At 42.7% G+C, this 18,368-nt stretch overlaps 1 protein-coding gene across 1 annotated transcript in view; it reads left to right on the top strand.

Moving 5' to 3' along the window:
* The first annotated feature begins 13,744 nt into the window (after positions 1-13,744).
* The window catches only part of atp10a (ATPase phospholipid transporting 10A), a 55,874-nt gene continuing 51,250 nt past the window's right edge, over positions 13,745-18,368 (top strand). The window contains exon 1 of the mRNA XM_084920995.1: positions 13,745-14,394. Coding sequence (XP_084777121.1) covers positions 13,967-14,394 — 428 coding nt within the window. The 5' untranslated portion in view covers positions 13,745-13,966. The remainder of the gene's footprint in view (positions 14,395-18,368) is intronic.

Genomic DNA, 18,368 nt, shown 5'->3' with positions numbered 1-18,368 from the left:
CCCCGCTGTGGTGATGATTTCAACTCAATTTCCAAGCAACCTTCCTGGTGTTCCCAGAGTAATATGAGGCCATACAGTAGTTGGAGAATCTTTGTAATGGGGGAATCCAAAAATGGTGTGCATGGATACTGAAGCTGCAGAGAAGACATTTCCTATTTTTGCATCAAGATGCTTTATATTATAAGGTAAAGTCATCCATCCGCTTATCCAGGGCCGGGGCATGGGGGCAGCAGCCTAAGCAGAGAAGCCTCCCTGTAATGGTCCTGGGTTGGTGACCCAATGTTTTCTGTTCTATCTTTAATTTCATGATGTGTTTTTGTTAGTTCTTAGGGTTTGGGTTCTTGTGTTTAGTGTTTTGTTGTATCTACCTGTGTCCTCCCCTGGTGCTCTGTTAGTGTCCCTGAGTTTGTGTTTGTAAGACAGTTTTAATTTCCTGTTTTACTTTGAAAGTCTGTGTCTCTCATGTCTAATTAGGTTCAGCTGTGTCCTCCTCCGGTGTGTCATTCCCTTGTTACCTTGTGTGTTTATATAGTGTGGTTTCGCCTGTGTTCATTGTCGCTCCGTCTGCATTACCTGGTGTTCCCAGCATCTCTCTGCTCTTCATGCCGTGTGTCTCCGTATATTATGATTTCAGGTTTGGTTTCTAGTTTTCCCAGTTTAGTTTATGTCTAGCTCATTCCTCATTTCCTCTTTGCCACTTTGCCACTCTGTAAATAAAGCTCACTTGCAGCACAGCTTTTGCCAGTATTTGGGTCCTCCTTCACAACACCAAACGACTGCTGCCGCAGCCGTGACGCTCCCTCTTCCCGGCCACCTTCTCCAACTTGTCCAGGCAAATACAAAGGTGTTCCCTGGCTAGCCGAGAGATATAATCTCTCCAGTGTGTCCTGGGTCACCCAGGAGACGCCCAGGAGGCATCCTTGTCTGATGCCTTAACTACCTCAATTGGCTTCATTCGATGTGGAGGAGTAGTGGCTCTACTCTGAGCCCCTCCTGGGTGGCCAAACTCCTCACCCTATTTCTACTGGAAAAGCCAGCCACCGTTCAGAGAAAGCTAATTTCTGCCACTTGTATCCATGAGCTCATTCTTTCAGTCAGTAACCAAAGCTTGTGACCATAGGTGAGGGTTGGGACGTAGCTCGACTGGTAAATTGAGAGCTTAAATTTTAGGCACAGATCTCTTTTTACCACAACGGACTGGTACAGCATCAGCATCACTGCAGCCACAGCACCAATCCGTCTGTCAATCCCTGCCAGGCGTTCCCAGTACACCCTCACTATACATTTAGGCGCCCCAGGTCTGTCCAGCATCCTCCCCCGCCACCTGATCCAACTCACCACCAGGTAGTGATGACTTGACAGCTTAACACCTGTCTTCACCCAAGTCTCCAGAACATACTGCCGCAGATCTGTTGATGTAATTACAAACTCAATCATCATTCCCTGGACCCTACAATAATACAGAGATAAAAAGAGAAAATCCCAGACAATCAGAAGACCTCCTATGAGAAAGCAAAAAGGAAAGGGAAGGAAAAATTCCCTTTTAACAGGAATATATCTCCAGCAGAACCAGGCTCAGGGAGGGATGGCCATCTGCTGAGACCGCTTTGGAGTGATGGGAGGAAGACAGGACAAAGACTCACTACAGAAAAGAGTCACAGATTTCTAATAGCCAATAATTAAATGCTGAGAGTTGTATAAATATATGGGATGTCCCAGCAGCCTAGGCCTTAGGGCAACCTAGTCCAGCCTTAACTATAAGCTTTATCAGAAATGAAAGTTTTAAAAACACTTCCCTGTTGTTGTTGTTGTTGTTGTTTTCTTCTTTGTTTTTCAAGCTATTAGAAGTATGCATGCATACTTTAAGGTGTTGTTGTTGGAAGTGTGAGTATAAGGTGCAACCTATCTTCTCTGATACCACTAAGAGGTCACATGCAGCCTTTTTTTAATGCTACTTATTATTTTTGACCTTATTTCTCCAGAATAATACAAAAACAGTGAAGGTTGGTCTGATCTCCCATTTGAATCTGATCTAAAGTCGTCTATGCCTGGGACAATTTTATGACACTATTAGGCTACGTTCACACTGCAGGCGATAGCGCATCAAATCCGACTTTTTTGACCCTATGCAACCCATATCCGATCATGGTATGACAGTGTGAACAGCACAAATCCGATATTTTCAAATCCGATCTGGGTCACTTTCGTATGTGGTACTGAATCCGATACATATCTGATGTTTTAGAAAGCGACTGCTGTTTGAATGGTCACGTTGCATTAAATCCGTCTTTTACGTCACTGACACAAGACAGACGCCAATTATCAATGCCGGAAAAGTGCCCGAGAAGACATCATGAACGCTTACTGGCTATCCAGTGTAGATGTTAGTGAAACTGTTGGGAAGACAACGTTGGAGAAATGTGAACATTTTATTTGTACTGTATAATCTGCAGATTCTGACAGAAATCTGCAACTATCCTTTGAAGCACCGCTCCTCTCTAAAACAGCAATAAGGATCATTATTAGGCCATATGTAAATAACAAAATAACTTTATAACTTAAAGCAAATTGGGAAACGTAAAGCCAACAAGTCTTTATATTAAGGGCCATCAGTCAAACAATACTGTTTGGTCTGGGTCTAAACAGAGCACGTTGTGTATGACGTCTTCTTTTGCGCATGCAGGCCGCTTTGAGGGTTCACACTAGAGCGCGTTTGCTGTCACATTTTATTTGTAGTGTGAATAAGCAGACTAAAAAATCGTATTTGATCAAAAAATCAGAATTGAGCATTAAGACCTGCAGTGTGAACGTAGCCTTAGTTAAAGCTAAACCCACTCCCGGATTGCGCCAGCTCCAGAAGCTATGCTCCAGTACTACTCCAGGATTTCAGGTCAAACCTGAGGCACCAGAATCCAGCACTGCTTGAGCCAGGGATGACTGTGCAACATCCAGCCGATAAAACCGGATAAACGTGTGTGGCGTAGCTCAGCTTGCTGCTGCAGAAATATCCTGGACTGAAACACCTCTGAACAAAGCCCAGGATGTGGCCACACCCCTAGTGGAGAGAGCTCTGAGTCCCGGGGGGGCCTGCGAGCCCTTACAGCTATAAGCCACAGCAATGGCCTCTACATTCCAATGAGCTAGCCTCTGGCGTGATAAAGGCCTGCCCTTGTGAGCGGAGGCCCAGGAAACAAACAGCTGATCTGACTTCCTGAATCCAGCTGCTCTGTCAACATAAGTCCCCAAGGCCCGTACAGGGCACAAAGTGTTCAGCCTCTGCTCCGTCTCTGAGGAGAATGGAGGGGGGTGAAAAGCCAGGAGCTCTACTGCTGAGCACCAGTATGATGTTTCCAACACTTTAGGGATAAAGGCTGGGTTAGGCCTCAGACGCGTTTTAGTGAGTCCCAGGGCCAGCTGTAGACAAGAGGGGTGCTCCTTCCCCCACCGGGGCAGGGGAGAGGAGACACTGAACCCCCCGTGCTCGCTCCAAAGGAGGGAGGAGAGTTGGGTACCCGGAGGTGCGCGGGCAGGGCGGAACCGCCAGCCCAAGCGGGCCTGGACCGGTAGTTGCCGGACGGGACCCCGGCGCCTGCCTCCAATGAGCCACAGTCCCGACTCTCCTTCCTCGGCCCTCGGAGGAGCCAGTCGGGGCAGTGGGCTCGCTTTGGCGTAGAGGCAGGGCCGTCGGGTCGTCCGGCCGGTGACCAGGCCTAGACTAAGGCTCGAGCTCCGGTGGGGGATGCACGGGACCCGCACCGGTGACGGTGGCGGGAGACCCTCGGCTGGTGGCTCACGGATGACGGATATCACTCGTAGCAGTAGCGGCCGACAGGCAGGGGTCCTGACTGTTCGTTACTGCTACTCTCAGCCTCCTTTCCGGGACTTTCTCTGGCATCAACGCACAGTGTGGGCATCCCTGAGGGTCCACCAGTGAAGTCTGAGCATGCTTGGCACCCATACAGACGATGCACATTGGATGAGGGTCCCTGCCCAAGATGGTGGCGCAGCATGATGCGGGGCACGGGCGGGATACAGCCTCTTTGGCCTTCGGTTCCGACCCTTTGGCGGGGGTAGGAGTCGAAGATATGGTTAGCGGAAAGGGGTGAGATTAGGCTACACCAGGCTCGTAGCGACACGTTAGCCCATACGTAGCTAGGACTACCAGCTGGAGTTAAATCCAAGCTAGCCGCCGCGGGAATCAGCTCGTCGTGACACGTTAGCTGCACTCCGCTAGCCAATATCGTTAGCAACTTAATGCTAACCGAACCCTAGGTCGACTAACAAGCTAATGCTAGTGAGACGATAATGTGGTTTGTGGCCTGCTAACAAGTTAATGGTAGCCAGACACGGAATGAACAGCTCGCCGTAACGCGTTAGCCCAAGTTATACAATGTCAGCTACCTCACTAACTAAAACAAGGAACCGCTGGAACAGCTCGTCTGACGCGATTGCTGTTCCACAGTGTAACTGTAAGTACACTTCTTTCGAAGGACTATCCAAACTGGAACCGGAAAAACTGCGTTTGGCGACGTACTCCTACACGGGATGCCTGAGAACTGTTAAGCAGCTAATCAAGTTAGCCAGGATGTGTTGAGGGAGCTCAAGTAGTTTCTCACGGGAAGAAAGCGAGAAAGCGAGAATGAGTTAGGAGGAGCTGGTCGGCCGTGTTAGAATGAGGGGGCAGAGCCCTGAGCACCGCTCGACAGGCCTGTCATAGACAGACGTGGTGTCATTAGAGCTTCCGTAGTTGGTCACGCCGAGGCGATTCCCATAGTGAAATGCTGAGCAAAGTTAGAAAAAGAACAAGGAGTACGACACATGGGGACAATATTTAGAACAATACAGTAAAATGACACGCCACGATAACAACAGGAAACGCAACGAGATAATAAACTTAAAGTTCAGCTGAAACCACTCTGATGCTTGATTGACAGCCACAAGTTTATAGGTGAACAAGTATATGATTTGGGGATCAAAATGGTTTCATAATGGCATCCAGACTGTGAACGTGTGGAACCTCATAGAGTCTGTGAGTGTATTTTGTGCCTCTGGGCTACTGTAAAAACCTCTTGTGCTGTTAGTCATCTTAGAATTGGATGATTTAAAAAAAAAAACTGTGGGATAAAGTGAAATAAGAACGGGGCAGCTGTTTGTTTCAAAAGCTTTTAAAAACAACTATTTTATTTTCACTTTATAAAATTAATTTATTTAATTAAACAAAAAAATAAGAAATGCTGAATATTTAATTTAATTCAGATTCAAACTTCTCAGGCAATGAAGTATTAAAGAAAACTGTTTGAGCAAAGTCTACATCACAAATTAGCCAACTTGTATTTGTGTGCACACAAATATATCATTGTGTTGCTACCATATCATTGTCACGTTTGGTGGCGAGGAGCATGACTGAAGCATTATCTCAGCATAAAAACATTAAACTTGTGACAGATTTGGATCATTTTTTTGTTGTTTATGTGGCAGAGGTGGAGTTTTTCCTGGGCTCTCGATGATGTGCACTAACTGATTACCAGAGCTCCAATGGCCCTGAGCAACAGTACATCCTTCTAGCAGATTGATCAGCAGCTTCAACACAATCAGCAGGTTACCTCCTGGCTCACCTGGAAATCATCGAGCTCGGCAGCTATTGCTCATCTGTGTGACAAACATCATATCAATCCCACGCTTTCATGATGAGTGTGTGTGGGGGGGGGGGAATTCAGGTGATTTACAGACACTGAGATGGATGTGAGGCACATTTTTACCCGTGTTTTTGCCCTCATCAGTCTAAAGGAACCCACTTTGTTTAGCTGGTAACGTCAGACGCTGACATGAAAATGACATGTAACCACTGAATGTGATGGACCTCTGAAGATGTAGTTGGCAAGTTTGCTTTGATTTGTAGGAAATGTTTCATGATTTAAGATCCAGTGATTTATTAGATACAGACATGAGAGGCATGAAAGAATTTGTAGGTGATCCCCTATGTTTCTTTGCATTTGCATCGCTGTGTAGACGCCTATAGATGTGTTGAACATCTCCCTGTATAACCAGCACGAGTTGTTCAGTACAGACATGCACTCAGTGTTATTTCCAGTTTAGAGCAAGACTCGCCATCAAATGTTTCTTGAATGCAGTGAGTGATGTGTGTAGGCACCAGAGATGAGCAGTAACGCGGTAAAAGTAACACGTTACTGTAACCCAATTACTTTTTTCAAGTAACAAATAAAGTAGGGGATTAATATTGCAAAAAAGTAATTAGATTACTGTTACTTTCCCGTAAGCATGTTGCGTTACTGCGTTACTGCGTTACTGAACCGTGATTTTGTTTTTGAGAGTGTCTCATGACAATGATGTATGAGTGTGCGACGTCTGTGGTAGCGACATACATGTGTAGATCAACAATAATGTAGAGTGCGGGGGAGAGTACGACCGTGCAGCGTTTAAAGCTTGAAAGTACTTACATTACTTTGAGTTTGATTCCATAAAAAGTGACAAAAACATTAGCATCCGCTGTACACTCTGCCAGGGAAGAAAACTTCTTTCTACAGCGAAAACAAGGGGACAGGACTTCGTGTCGCTGAATCTTTGATTTTATCTATTTTTTGCTGTGTTTTACTTGCATCTGTTTGAAAGAGTGAGTGTAAACGCAATAAATTATTTTATTTTGTATGCTGGAATATGCAGAAAATCGGTTTAAATGTTACAGAATTTCTTCAAGTCAGAGAATGTTGCATATAATTTCATCTTTGGTTGATGCAATGTGCATAAAGTTAAAAGATTAAAACTATTTCTAAAAAGAGACTTTTTCATTAAATTCAATTTTATATGATGGATTATGCAGAAAAAATAGAATTGGGCTGAAAGGTCTATTGTTTTATTACATATTTATTACATATTATATAACTAAATAATAAAGTAACTAATTACTTTTGAAAATAAGTAATCAGTAAAGTAACTTTCTTGGAGAAGTAATTAGTAACTAATTACTATTTTCAAGTAACTTGACCAACACTGGTTGGCACTGTAATTTAATTCAAATGAATTCAAATGCCTCTAACTTGATGCCTTGGTCATGTTCAACCTAAAAAGCTCCGACATGTTTCAGTATTCATCAGAGAGCTGGGCACATTTCCTGAAAACATCGGTTTTTTTAGTTCCACCAACAACAAACTTCAGTGAAATATTCCTCTAGTAGTTTTCTATTAATAGGAATCTTCACACTTGGACATAGTGTAGGAGTCAAAAAACATCAGAAAATATTGTGGGATATTGTGGGTCAAAATTACACTTTTTAGTTTTGTATTTTTTTCTCAGTGTATGTTGACAGCTGAAAAATGAAACCCACACTTCAGTGCAAACACATGCAATACTTATAACGTCCAAAATTTCCCCATAGACTCCCATGCTAATGTCCAGTATGCCACAAAAGTTTCAGGCTCTATAAAAAGTTCCCCCTGCAGACATCTGAGGATTGCTGAAGCATCTGGATACAGAATTAGCTGTGTGGCCACTTTGACTGACAGGTGTGCAGACACGAAGCTGGAGCAGATCGGTGTCACTGAACTGGACCTCTTCACTGTGAGTTTGCAGTTTGTGCCCTTTGGAGCATTTAAAATGTGTTTTCTGGCTGATATTAGGCCATGCAGACCATCCAAAATGCCTGTGCTCCAGTTTGGTGAACAATTTCATTATTCAAATAAGATTTAAAGCTCTTTTCCTTATGTTTACATTAAACTATAATAGCCGAACAACAGCAGTACACAGTTATTCCAGCTGACCTTATGTTATTTATGCCCGCAGTGCAAACACTGTGTTTCAGTTCAGAGCAGCATGACTGACTGGAGCATCATGCCCTCTTCTGGCAGGCCGCTCTCTGTCCCTGATGGAGATGATCTATTAACCTTCATGCTTTCATCTGTTTAATTTTGTACTTTTCTGTAATAAATACAATTTGAAGGATTTCTCTTCATCATTCGCCACATTATTGTGCTCTGTAGTTTTACTTTACTGTGTCTAAAAACCAAATATCGTACTTTTCAATTTTACTTCTTTTCTTCTGTTGTCGTTCTAGTTTTCTGAGTAAGATTTTAAAGGTAAAGTCTGTCATTTTTTGAGATTATTTAACAGAAAAAAAAAGTTTTGTACTCATAAACATAACATAAACATAACAAACTGATTAATGAGTAATTTTATCTTCCTACAAACTGATGCCTTCTCATAATTTTAGAATTAATCCATTAATAATACAAAGGACTGGGTGCCAGTTTGCAGAAGCTGCCGTGCTGCTCGCTATGTTGAATACAGTGGCCAAGTTGGACTTTGCCGTTCTCCCTGAGTCTATGTACATGGCTCCAGACTGGCCACATACAAAGTACAACAGAGAGAAGAGAACTCGTAGGCGTGAAGGCAAATTTTAATTAATGTCTGCACCTTCAGACTCAAGATATGAAGGCTCATACCTATGTTTTATCATCTGAGAAAAACACAAAAAATGTGACAAAACAGCATGATCAGCATCTTAAATAAATGCCATCCTTTTCATCCTCACCTCAAGCCTCATCTTCTGAAGGGCTAACACATGAAAACTTGCATAAACATGCTTATTTATTCCTGATACAGTTGCAGATCCCCTTATTGTCAGCAGATTAGACATGTGACACTCTCATCTGTGGATATCTGACAAGCTAAACCCTCTGATAAACAGTTTGATTACATTCTCACATCGTATGAGAGTTTATCCATGTCAAAGTCCAACAAAGTTAGCTCCACTTCAAAGCTAGCCCTTTTTTCCACTAGCACCTACTCAGGTCGGCTCGACTCGACTTAACTTGGTTTTTAGGGTTTTCCAATAAGTGGTAGTACCAGATAGATATCTGGGTTTTCTGTCATTCTCCCTTTCAGACTCTTTTTTTTGTGCAGCCCTCCTCCTCCCCACCTCCAGCATCACACAAATCAGTCAGAGCTCCATCCAAGCCTCAGCATTCATCTTCACCACCAGCGGCGTCTAAACTCCAGGGGGGTCCTGTCCTCAATCCATTTTGCCGTGATGGTTCATCGGGATCTAATCACTAAATACATTAAGTTCTCCATCTCAGTAAATCATGTCAGTTCTTCCAAATGATCTCTCCTTATTAAACTAGTGGCGAGATTTTGCACACTGTAACTTTAAGTGCATTCATAATACACTGTTTCTAAAATATGCGAACATGATTAGAGTTAAAGATTTTAATGGTAAATGGACAGGTTCTTATATAGCGCTTTTATACTCTATCTGAGCACTCAAAATGATTTACACAACTATTATTTAGACTCAAAGGCCATTTAAATAATGGAAGACAAGGAGATGCTGAATTTGTATTTATTAGATATTCATACAATTCTTTTTTTACTCTTTCTGTGCTTCTTTAATGACCTCAAATCCTGTCACATTCATCCTCTGACTGTTTGGATGTGTCCTTCAGAGTGCTGTAGTTATTATGCTGTTTATTTTTGCTGAATGTAAATGTGCACCCTTTATGAAGTCATTTTTCCAAGTTGTTTCTGCTTCTTTTGCTCCCTTTAGTAGTCGCCACAGTGGATCATCTGCCTCCATCTCACCCTATCCCAGCATCCTCCTCTGTTACACCAACCCTCTGCATGTCCTCCTTCACTGCATCCATGAATCTGCTCTGTGGTCTTTTCCTCCTGCCTGGCAGCTCCATCTTCAACTTCCTTTGTTCAATATATCCTAATCCCACGGACAAAAGGAAAACTCCAGGAGCAGTTTTAATAATAAAAAAAAGGTTTCACTGCGCTGTGTGGAAGAGGAAAATACAGAATAATGATGATCCTTTTAAAAACACTGCACACACGTAATCTTATTTTTTAAGAGAAAGTTAAGGATGATTTTATTTTCAGCTAAACCTATTTAGTCTTTTTTTTCTTATTGTTTCCTCTGAGCCATGATTGGTTTTTTGAGGCCGCCGTCTCACATCCACCTCACTCTGCTCATTCATCATGTGGAAATTGAATTGTTCTCCGTGCCAAGATGCCACAGCATACAATCAGCCATTAGTTTTTAGCCCAACAGCTGGATGCTCCTGTAGCAAATTGCTGCAGACTGCCCTGGAACAGGCCTGTGATTTATCACCTCAGGGGAACCTGCTGGCTAAGGGGCCAGTCAGCCTCTGGGGGTACTAATCTTTCAGAGCTGCAGCGTATTGATGTTAATCTTTTCTTTTAGAATAGTTTTACTTAGACTTTTCAGTCCTGCCATCCAAGTGAAAGCTCCAGTTTGCAGGATTTTTTGTTGGGACTGTATTGACTACAAGTGTATGAATATTAAAAGCCAGAGCTTGCATGAAATCACTTTTTCTGGGATAGTATTTACATGAATTTATGACTATTTAGTTTTTAAAAATATGTCATAATAAAGTACCAGTAAAGAAATCACTGTTATCATCCTGAAACCCTCACTAATAATAAATACCTAACCGTCAGAAAAGCGAGTGGGATTATTTATAACCATTTTTTTAACCAACCTCTTTTCTGTTATTGTCCTACATCAGAAATCTTCATGAGTTCATCAAAAGCAGAGTCTGACTGAAATATTAGTCGGCCACTGTGTGCACTGATAGGCCAAAACAGAAATGAGCCCCAAAATTTGTAAAAGAGTTTGAAGTTTTGTATTTCTGGTTCTCTCATCTCAAAGGTCAGTGGATCTCCTTCATGGATTTGTGGTCAGACTTGTGAAATAAAGTCTGTTGTTAACACAAACTTGCTGATATTTCTTTATCAAATCAAATGTCAGTTACTTCCTGTTTTGGTCAAAATGGCTGCAGCTTGTGGATTTACGGTGCAGGAGAAGCTGTACATATTGTCATATTTACAAAGTCCTAAATTTAGATTTTGGATTTTCCTTTAAATATAGACAGATCTACTCAAGTCCTGCATTTGTGCAAATTAATGTAATTTTAAGGACAATTTCTGAAGAGCTTGTAAAAGACATGATGACACAGTTACAGAGCCATTCATACCCACAATCAGACTGAACAATTGCTTTTTCCTCAGCGCTGTGACTGCTATGGGCCAGAATACACACAAACAATAGCTTTGTAATACTTGAAATATCCTTGCAGTACAACATGCTGTTCTGTACACATTATCCACTATTCATTTTCACAGCAGATGCTGTTGCACATGGCACTTTACTCATCCTGCTGAACTGTTGCATAATATTATTGTATCATCATTGCAGTCTGTGTGATTACTGGTGTTATTTTGCTTTTTTATATATTATTACATGTATTAATATTAAAAAATCCTACCAATGGGTGCACAAAGATGGACTGTAAGACGGCAGAGAGACACTAATCATGGCAGCACAGGAACAAGCTCTCAGCCCAAGATACATATAGGCTGGGGTCTACCACTCCAGGCAAGACCCCAGGTGCAGGCCGCATATAACAGCAGGATGCAAAATGTTAGCAGGCAGGGCTTACATTGAACGCCATAACCAAGTGACTGGCATCATATATAGGATATGGGATAGGGTTTTTAGATTAGCCCTCTTGGGTGGTTAATGACCACCCTGAGCTGAGATCCTGTGAGACTTCCGGATATAGATGGACAAACTGGTGATAGCTATCAGTAGTTGTGGACAAGCAGAGGCAGATGCCTGTAGTAATAGATGTAGTTATACTGAGTGATAACAACATCGGGAAGAAGGAACATGAGAAGCTGGAGAAGTACCAAGGGCTGAGAGAAGAACTCGAGAAGAAGTGGAGAGTGAAGGTAACAGTGGTCCCTGTGGTAATCACAGCACTCGGGACAGCGACCCCCAAACTGGGTGAGCAGAACCGTCAGAGATCTCTGTCCAGAAGAGCGCAGTCTCAGGAACAGCAAAGATACTGTCACAGTACTGTGTCTGACACAGTATTTTATGTTTATGGGTTTATTTATGTTCTTGGATTATTGTAATTCATGTTTTTTGCTTGTGTTTATTCTTAGTTCCTAGGATTTAGGTTTCTGTCATTTTTGCCTTCCCTGTGTTCCTCATCTAGTCACTCTTCTCTCCATGTTCCCTCTGTTTCCCCAGTCAGTAGCGTCTCTATGTGTCTGTGTCAAGTCAGCGTCTTTGTGAATGTTTCTGTTTTAGTTTGATAGTCCTTGTCCTGTGTGTCGTGTATCTAGTGTTGGTTCTCGTTGTCACATTATGCCCAATTAGTCCCAGCTGTGTTTCCCTCCTGTTTCCAATTCCCTCGTTACTCCTTGTGTATTTAAGTCCTGTGTGTTCCTTTGCCCTTCGTTGTGTCGTACCACCCTGTGCGTTGTAAGTGTCTCTAGTTTCCTTGTTCTGTGCTCCTTGTATTCTAGTTTCATGTTCTGGTTTTGTTTTTTGGTGAGTTTATTTTATGAAGAACTTGTCCAGCAATAAAGCTGTCACTTCAAACAGGGATTTCATTTTGAAAAATAACTCCATCAATATTAAAAGGCAGAAAATCATCTCAAGCACTGGAAAGAGCATGCTAATGAAACATGTGGCGCTGTATCTCTATCCATGAAGAAATGTTGGCCAATCAGAAGCCCACAAACATCAACTTAGTCTGACATCAAAAAAAAGGTGCTGTTGTGCACACCTTTCACATTGTGACACAAAATCTGTTTTCCTCATTCACTCTCCACCATTGCACTATAATTATGTTGTTTTGCCTGTTCTCTAATACTGTCAATGTAACTGTTTCAATTGTGCTTCTGCGTCTGACATGTAAATGCAGAAATTGAGTTTTCAAGATTCTTCAGCCCGGCACAAGTTTTTCAAAGCTCCATTTTCACCGATCCAAATATGAAAGCAAAACACACCAAAATACCCACGAACGTGTGGACTTTGCCATGAACAGATGAGTCTCTGGGCACACCTGATAGCTCCTTATCTCCTATAAGGGGCCTCGAGTGGACATTGGTGGAATAGCAACTTTTGCTGGCTTGCCCACACCCCACAGTTTTTAGCCTTCATCCATCCATTCAAACTAATATCCAGTTCAGGGTCGCAGAAAGCCCGTGGATAAGTCACGAGGCTGTTTATTGTCCATAAAAGACAAACTTTGGCTTTATGTTTTACTCCACCTGCATCTGCAGTGTGTCTTGTCCCAGCAGCGGGGTCGCCCATAGTTTGGGAACCACTGCTAGAGTATACAACGATTGCGTGCAAACTGATGTTCGTTTATATTTTTGTGTCAACTATATTTTATACATTTATTCTCTTTGGATGATTAACGGCGTGATGATGTTGTATTTACTGTATTATACAAACACCGTGTTAAAGAGAAAATCTATATTAAGGATTATTTAAACACGCATTTAAAAAAAACAAGCATCCCACTCTCACGACAGATTCTCTCCACGTGGAGTTCTTTTGAGCGCCACAGTTTTTTTAAGCAAAGTCAAAAACACCGAGTTTGGATGTGTTGCTGCTTCCTGTGGGCCGGTGCAAACCCAATATTACCGCGTGGCACTTACAGACAAAAAACACCCAGGTTGGCTCGAGGAGGGACCTCCCTCCGGGTCAGATTTCCAGAGGAGTGCGACCCCCTGAACCCTTCACGCACGTCCTGTTTGCGCTCAGCCTGCGCACATGGGCTGATCTGCACACCCCGCAGCTGCGCACATCCAGCGGCGTAAGCCCATCCGCATGGCTCACAGATCCGAGCCGTCCCCCCCCCCCCCCCCCCCCCTCCCCAGCATCCTTTTCCAGCAACAGGAGAAAAAAAGCGGAGACGCTCAACAAGCAAAAGTTTTCCTCTGACTCTGGAAAAGAGGAGTCGACATGGAGGAAATGGAACTGCTAGTGTGACCCCACGGAGAGAATCCCGACCCCCGTGGAAGAATGATAACTTAGCCAGCACTTTGGGAGGCGGCTTTTTTTTCCCTGTGTGCGTGTGAGTGTGTCAAGTAAACTGTGGGAAAGTTTGAAGCTGGGGGGGAGCTGGCTATGGCGCGGCACAGCGAGGAGGACGCCGGGATGGCCAAAGCTCCGCCAGCCGCACGGCAAAGAAAGAAGAAACCCAAAGAGAACAAAACCAGGACTGTCCACGCAAACATCCTGCACGACTGCGCCAAAGGGGATGAAAACCCGAACCGACACTATGCAAACAACAAGATTAAGACGACCAAATACACCGTGCTGTCATTCCTGCCAAAGAACCTCTTCGAACAGTTCCACAGGTTCGCCAATGTTTACTTCGTCTTCATCGCTCTGCTCAACTTTGTTCCGGTTGTCAACGCGTTCCAGCCCGAGCTCGCTCTGGCTCCCGTGGTCTTCATCCTGTCCGTGACCGCCATCAAAGACCTGTGGGAAGACTACAGGAGACACAGGTCCGATAAAGAGATCAACCACATGGACTGTCTGGTCTACAGCAGGTAAGCTGGGCCTCGGCTCGATCCTGCAGCCAGCGGTGTCCAGCTGCTGCGCAGAACTTTGGGGGAATGTGTTTTTATAGCGTCTCTCTGCTAGAGCTCAGAGCTTTTTAGCACAAGCCCCACTCACCCACTCACACACACATTCATTCGTGGCGTCCACAGCTCCCTAACTTTATACTTTCTGCTGTTTAAGAGGAGAAAATGCACATCATTGAACAAGAGCCTGCTGTAAATGTGCTACATTTAACCACACAGGCTCGTGCCAGGCTGCTGCCATTCAAAGGAAACCCAAATATGTAAATAAACACAGAAAAGAGTGTGAAGCACCAGCTCACAGACACCACAGCACAGGAACACAGTGACACAGTATACAGTAGTTTATTATCATAATGTTCACACTTGGTCCAATATTATAGGGATTTTTAACATTTTGCAGTAACATATACTGTGATTTATCACCCTTTTCAACTTTGTCAGTAACTGTTTTATCCTATAAGATAAAGTTTTCTCACTTCAGTTATTTGTTTGTTTGTTTTACAAACTGGTCAAGGGTACCAACACTTTCAGCACAACCAGTTGGCGATTCCACACAGTCCGTTTCTGATAATACAACAATTAACTGTGATAATTGTTGAAAATCACATATTTGTTGCCGTTCACAGACAGAAACTCACATTTAACTATTACAGCTATTGATTCGCACTGTTGCGTTACAGCAGCAGGATAAAGGATAAAACTAGTACAGTCTACAATAAACAACAAAGTAAAAATAAAAGTGCCGCAGGCTCCCAGTAAGCTCTTATACTGCGAGAAGGTGCAGAAGTGTAAATGTGCAACAGTGATTTAAAAATCAAAACAAAGAAAAGTACAAATAAATTTGGTTAAAAAACAGAAAAAGATTAGAGCAAATTGTATTAATACAGAATATTACAATACTAGAGTGTTAGGATACAGTCAGCTGGCAGCCAGTGGAGTCGAGTCCCCTCGTGTTGTGCTCGTTGACAAAGACTCATTCAGACTGATGGCAACGTGCTGTCTGTATTGATAAGTTAGACACTTTACCCATCAGGCAAACCTTTGATACAAAGTATCACATGGAACCCCCCCCCCCCCCCCTCCTCCACACGCACACACACGCACACACGGCCCTCTGGTATCCAGCCAGTAGGTAAGCACTGATTTACAGGTTTAAACAAAGCATTAAGAGATGCAGTGTTTCCTTTGTTGTTGTTTTATATAGCAGGCACAGTGCATGATAATGGATTTCAATATGATAATTTAGGATGTAAACAAGGCAGAATTTAGCACTGCTGCTAATTTACACCTGAGCGGGTCACACACAGGTGTTACAGAAACACTTCAAAGCACACAGAAACAAAGACGTGGCTATGCAGAGCTCTTTTTTTCCTCTTTTAGAAATGGTAAGCTTACAGTTTATCAAACTGTCCAAAGCATTCCAGGTATGTGACGCTCGACTGCCCAAAAGCTCTCTGCTCCACATGTACGCGCTTTAATTTTGTTTAATGAAGTCACGGAGAGAGGACGAGCAGCCAGACTGTGAACAATTTTAATTACAAATAAAATATCTGCAGATTTAATCGTGTGGAGATTCAGTTTAAGTAGTTAAGCATAAAGAGGAGTTTCTTAACCTGTTAGTCATCTTGACCATAACTGCTGATGATATGACCAAACCGTCAACAGGTTACAGTAGGTACACAAAAAGCTTTGTGCCCCCCTCACTAAAAAAAAAAGAAATTAAGTGCACACAGACGTCCCTTCATGCAAGTCCAGAATATTGTGGTCACCTCGGTTTCAGAGGAGTATGAAACTGTGATAGCTCAGCCTCTTGCCTCTGTGTTGTTTCTGCTTATTATGAGCCAACCTGATGACCTGTTTCTGACCATTTTCCTAACTCCGTGTGTGTGTGTGTGTGTACGCAGACTGTATTTTGCTAATGAAAAGCAGCACTGTGGTCCATGCACAGAGCATAATTCACCGTCATCAAAAGGCTCAGTGTTTAGTGGCTCCACAGTTTTAGCTGAGTCCTGAACCTAAGTTGTTGTGTCAGGGCTGGACATGAGTGAACTTTTTTTCTGCGGTGGCAACATTGTGAAAAATGTTGCCTTTCTCAGCTAGAGCCTGACTGGTATGTCACTCAGCTGATACTGGGTTATCGCTGAGATTAGTATCCGCATATACGAGGTTATACGAGATGTTTTGCATAGACCGGATTTTTTCTTCTTCTTTGTTTTCAAGCAAACACGCGAAAAACAACAACAAAAACACTGGTTCGTTTAAAGTGTTGTCAGCAGCTCCATTGTTCACAACTACAGATCAGTCAGCGTGGAGGTGTATCCTGTGTAATGGCAACTAAGTGGCGAGTCTCCAGTTACAAAAAGACTTCCTGCGATACATATATCTTAGGGGTGCAACAATACATGTATCGATATTGAACCGTTCGATACAGAGCTTTCGGTTCGGTACGCATATGTATCGAACAATACAAAATTTTTTATTTATTTTATCAACTTTTCTTCTGACGATGCTGTCTGTGTTGAGAGCTCAGTGGATCTGCGTTCGACTACTCCGCCCAGGCTGCACTGTCGAGCGCAGATCCACTGAGCGCAGCGCAAGCTAGCAAGACAGAAGCTAAGCTCGTTGCAACATGGCAAATTGAGCCGTGTTGTGGTGTTAACGTCATTTCAGATTAACGCTGACAGCACTAGTGGGAACACAACGAATATGACTGCACATTTACTCTGACAGCATCCTAGTGCAAAGACAAGTGGAAGCAGACAAAAACAACAACCCGAGTCATTTAGACAGCCGTTGGCACATGATTCTCCTTATGGGGACCTGATATGTTTAATATGCTGATGAGAGTGTAGCCCAGAAGAAGCGTATAGTATAGCTTTTATTTTGGAAAGAGCCATTTCTCTGTAATAAACTCTCTTTTCCAAACATGAGTGATTTCTCGATCTGATATATTTATTTATTTTTATTACTTTGTTGTTTCAGCAACATTAAATTGAAAAACTGTACTTTTGAGTTAAAATATATATTTATAATTTTAATAAATGACAAATTAAAAAGGCATGAACATTTTTTTTGTATCGAAAAAATATCGAACCGTGACACCAAAGTACCGAACCGAACCGTGAATTTTGTGTATTGTTGCACCCCTAATATATCTTTGGCTCTCTTTCACCTCTGAAACTTACCTGATGAGTTTATGGGGTCATGAATATTTTTATTTTTCATTATTAGAGTCAGAAAGGAGGATTATCCACACGGTATCTCAGTAAGATCTTCCCCTCGCTCATCACCTCCAGTTCCCAAACATATGGCGACTGGGAAAACACTCAGCTCGAGGCTTGTTAACGAGATTTAATGTCACAGCGGTCGTGTCCATCTTTTCTTTCCAGTCTATGTTTACAACGTATGTGTAGTACACGGTGTGGAATCGTCACACTCAGAGTAGAAATGTAAAAAGTGCTGGCCTGCATATCTCTAAAAACTTTTTACCTTTGGCACTATAGACTGTATGTGACAGATGGACCAAACAAACAGACTTGACCTGAGTGTTTGCATGGTCATACACTAACAAATTGTGACTGACAAGGCCTTAGCCAATGAGCATCCACTAAAAAATCATCTATGAGCATAATTTATAAAATAACCTTCATCATTTTGTGGCAGCTGAGTGCCTTATGAGGTCACAGAGTGAGTGAGCTGAGAAGGCTCACATCCAGCATAGGCTACGTCCATCTTTTACTGAGTCTGTGGTTATGCGTAAAATCACCCTTTACACAAATAAAAACAGTTGGTAGTTGAGACAAAGAATCTGATATATCTTCCTAAACACAGATATATGCCTTTTTATGTTATTTTTGTCCAAAAGGCACTTGAAGTTTGGGTAAATTAAACCCCATTTAAAATAAATACTGGTTAAAATTGTTGTCACAGTCCCAGAG

The sequence above is a fragment of the Perissodus microlepis genome, chromosome 23 (genome assembly GCF_051167445.1).
Source record: "Perissodus microlepis isolate ML-2025 ecotype Zambia chromosome 23, ASM5116744v1, whole genome shotgun sequence".
Taxonomy (NCBI): domain Eukaryota; kingdom Metazoa; phylum Chordata; class Actinopteri; order Cichliformes; family Cichlidae; genus Perissodus; species Perissodus microlepis.
The sequence above is the reverse complement of the archived record's forward strand: the minus strand, read 5'-3'. Positions and strand labels throughout refer to the sequence as shown.